The sequence below is a fragment of the Syzygium oleosum genome, unplaced genomic scaffold (genome assembly GCF_021117445.2).
Source record: "Syzygium oleosum isolate NSW1041296 unplaced genomic scaffold, Sole_v2.1 Sole_v2.02, whole genome shotgun sequence".
Taxonomy (NCBI): Eukaryota; Viridiplantae; Streptophyta; class Magnoliopsida; order Myrtales; family Myrtaceae; genus Syzygium; species Syzygium oleosum.
In genome coordinates this window covers 7,135,246-7,139,089 of record NW_026607486.1, presented here as the reverse complement: position 1 = coordinate 7,139,089, position 3,844 = coordinate 7,135,246, and the positions used below count along the sequence as shown (strand labels likewise).

The 3,844-nt window shown below is 40.8% G+C and overlaps 1 protein-coding gene across 1 annotated transcript; it reads right to left on the bottom strand.

Moving 5' to 3' along the window:
• Window positions 1-341: 341 nt before the first annotated feature.
• On the bottom strand, window positions 342-3,105 carry LOC115688428 (putative pectinesterase 11). The gene is made up of 5 exons (XM_030614248.2): window positions 2,839-3,105; window positions 1,976-2,138; window positions 1,553-1,741; window positions 1,218-1,453; window positions 342-789 (listed from the first exon to the last, which is right to left on the bottom strand). The coding sequence occupies exons 1-5, from the start codon at window positions 3,069-3,071 to the stop codon at window positions 609-611; spliced, it is 1,002 nt and encodes a 333-aa protein (XP_030470108.2). The 5' UTR covers window positions 3,072-3,105; the 3' UTR covers window positions 342-608.
• Window positions 3,106-3,844: the final 739 nt, after the last annotated feature.

The window sequence follows — 3,844 nt, the reverse complement described above, 5'->3', positions numbered from 1 at the left end:
TAAATAAAATAATTCGAAAAAATGAAAATATTATTAAAAATTATCTATGTCAATGTCGGCCGGACAAAATTGGCCGAATGGACTGAATTGACACAATTGCAATAAGTTTATGATTTTTTTGGTAATTTTCCCGATAAATGGTACGTGTTAGGACTCAATTAAGGAAAAATAAGGCACTTTTGATTAACTTTGTAAAGGGATCAGGACAATACTATTCAACATTCAGTGTCCAATAATTAACTTTCTAGTGTCAACATATCGGGAATAGATTAACAACCGACTACTATAATAATATAAAATATACAATCATTGCACGGACTTTTGCTAGTGTTGGTATCGTGTAAATGGAATATCCTCATCAATTCCAATGGTTTCGATGGGCCACGTCTAATGCGCTCGATCGGAGAGCAAAAGTACATAGTCATCCTCTAATCACAATAGTGACATATCTATTTTCGTTTATGGTACATCTTCAAGAATGCGAAGCTCCAATTCGGCGACCTATGCAGTATGAGTATACCAGTCAAAGGGCATTAAGAGATTGAAATACAGTACTTTAACTAGTAATTTGACCAATAAAGGGAATGCCATAAATGGATGAGAGTCTATTAAGGGGAGCCTCTCCCGAAGGGAGTAGTAGGTTTTCTTGTCAGCCAGTCTTGTCCTCCAATCAAGTCCTTTGTCAAGAAAGGAGCTGCTTCGCCGTCTGATAAGCTTCTTGACCAGTCAACTCTCTCCGACCTGTTAGCTCCTGGACCAGAACACTTGTATTCTCCATAGTACACATTGCTGCAATGTGACAGTCACCGAACAAAAGCAAAGAGGTAATTGGACATGTGAAAATGAATTTGGGGCTGGAAAAAAGTGCTAAATTGAGAGATTTAAAACCTATATGCTGGATTTTTCCGCTGTTGATCAAGCTAATTGAAAAGATAGCATACATATTGTGCAAAGGCAGAGTCATCTAAGTTGCCGGGCAATGTTCATTTATATGAGAGAAAAGTCCCAATGACATAACTACTCTCGTGCCATCGATCTCTCAGCATACCCTATGTTGAAATCACGGCAAACATCAAACTTTTCCTCTGAGTTTTCCTACTATTACCGAGACCACTAATTCAATTGATTTGGGTTGTGTGATATCAAAAATCACAACCCAGCAATCACATAATATGCACTGGAAAGGTATATGTATATGTAGAAGTATAAATAGGAACCTGTGCTTTTTCTGGTCATTCCATTCATCCCAGCCTTGGGGCAATATGGCAGGGGATAAGTAAGAGAGAGCAAACACAACCCGTGAATAATCACCCCATGGCCTTCCCAGAAATGCACTCTTCACTCCTGTGATCTTGCATCCCAGGAACACATAGCCCGTGTTATCTGTCCCCGATTGCCTGTGCTGCGCCGTGATCGACCCGTTCTCTTGTGAAATCGAGTGCACGTGGCAATTCTATGTGATCAACCACATATGACCATTCATCATCAATTTCGAATCCATGCATTGGCATGCTAGTGATTAGTAACTGCACTTGATTAAAATCGCACTCACTTCGAATAGTGAAGCCGCGTCTCCGCAGATGAAGTCGGTCCCGCCCTCAATGTAGCAGTTCTTATAGTAGTGTCGTCCGGCGTCGTCCAGGAGAGTGTCCTGGTAAGACAGGATCCGGCACCTGTAGAACGCCACCTGGTCTCCGGCCACTCTCAGCGCAACTGCTCTTTCACCCACCCCGAACGTGTTCTGTATGGGTCAACAAATTCGTGAGCCCAACATGAACGAATACTTTAATTATTACGGGAAATGGTCAGACACACTTTTTGTTGCGTGTTTGAAATTCACAAACCACATTGAATGGTGGTAATAATCTGCATCATTCATTATATTACGAAATCATATAACAAGGAAAATGATATCAAATCTATGTCTCTGTCATTTTTTAAAGCCGTAAAAGGAAATATACAGATGTAAATGTACCTGAATAGTGAGATCTCTTCCAACGAAACCAGAAGCCAAGATCGAAACCGTGGGGGAGTTGAATATATCTCCGCTGCCGTCGCTCCATGTGATTATGGTATTCGAAGATTTCGTGCCGCTTAATGTAATGAAGGGCTTGTTCTCTGGCACAACTATCTTCTCTCTGCAACATCGTACTTGCAAAGATGAATTTTAAGAATCCGAAAAAATGAGAAACTTCAATTTCGTGTCGAGCAACTCCCATTAGGTACAATTTTTCCATTCGACGCCATGCGATATATAGAAATATTTTCATTTTTATAATTTTTGGTTGAAAACACACAATTATTTCTCTGTGATCTTGCCCGTAGTGATGAAGGTACGTTGTTACCTGAACCTCAAACTCAAGATGCTTTTAAGTCTTTCTCTTGCCCTTTTCTGAACCACATCGTTTACCCTTCATGTACACATGATATGTCCACCACGTATGAATGTATCTCAGTGTATAATGTCGAAAAGAGCCGCAAGATTAGATTATGCGATAAATTGTTTCCCCTTTGTTCAATACTTCTAATTTGGTTGACTGTATAATAACAGAACAAATCTCATTAAATGGTGGAAAGGATGTAAACCACTCTAAAATGAACTTTTTTTCATTCATGTGATGGGAAAATCATCATTTTTTCAATTAATGGATGCAAAAAAGTACGATCAAATAACGCGAATCCTTACTAGTTACTGGGTCTGAGAGTAAGTACCATTTCCTCACCACTTGCTTATTAGTCCCCATATCTATGCTTATGAGATTCACATTAATATGAGAAAGTGTGGATATCACTGAAATACTAATACGGATAACCTCCTAAGGCAAGCATTTAACTAACCTGTATGTCCCGGGCTTGATTGATATGAAGACCTGTTGAGAGTTGCTGGAAGGAATGGCATCGATCGCGTCCTGTATCCTCCTAAAATCTCCATTCCCCGACTGGTCCACCACTACGTGAGTTGCTTCCGACGCATTATTCCCCATCAAAGCATCACCGGCTCTAGATATTGACGGAAAAAGAAGGATTGCTAACCCCGCTATCACAACCGTAAAGCCTTCATGCATCTTCATTTTCCAGGTAAGCTGCGATCGCTCCGGTGGTCTAGGTGTGGTGATGGAGAGAGTCGAAGAAGTCATGGTGGGTTTTTATATCAAACCAACCGCTTGGAAAATTGAAACCAGGTGGACCAAACTTGCGTCATATGGTCGTGTTGCAATTCACAACTTTCTCCCCTCCAAAGTCAAACAAATAGGTGACCCATCGCAGATGATCTGTCTCTGATTTTAGTTCACAAAAGTAGTGAACAATGTCGTCTTCATGCATATTATCGAGAGAGAGAGAGAGAGAGAGAGAGAGAGAGAGATTTCTTCAGTGCATGAGAGGAGTGGGACATGCAATAGTGATCTGCGGAGAGGAAGTTCGAGCGGTTTAACTTCTAGCGACCGCCTATCGCCCATCTCTGTCCAGTGCGGTTGCATGCATGCGTTACCACATTTGACGTTAGTAATTTAATGCAAGTTTTATCTGCTCTTGACCTATCATCATCAATTTTGGAATTACGTAGAGCTTAATGATTGCTCTATCCGCCAAACCATCTGTTTGGAGTCGCTTTATAGCTGTACCTTGTGCGAATTGGTTTGGTGGTGAGGAAGCTGTAGAGTTGCGTGAGTGCGAGGGACGTGAGTTTCAGTTCCCCTATAGAGACCCTACGGTTTTTCGCTAAAATATGTTTATTAGGGAGGTTACATTAGACGTTCCTAGCAATTGCATACTTCCTTTGTTGAAGTAAGTACGAATGATCTGATTCGAGATTTCCTAAGAATTGACTTAGTGAAGGCAATCA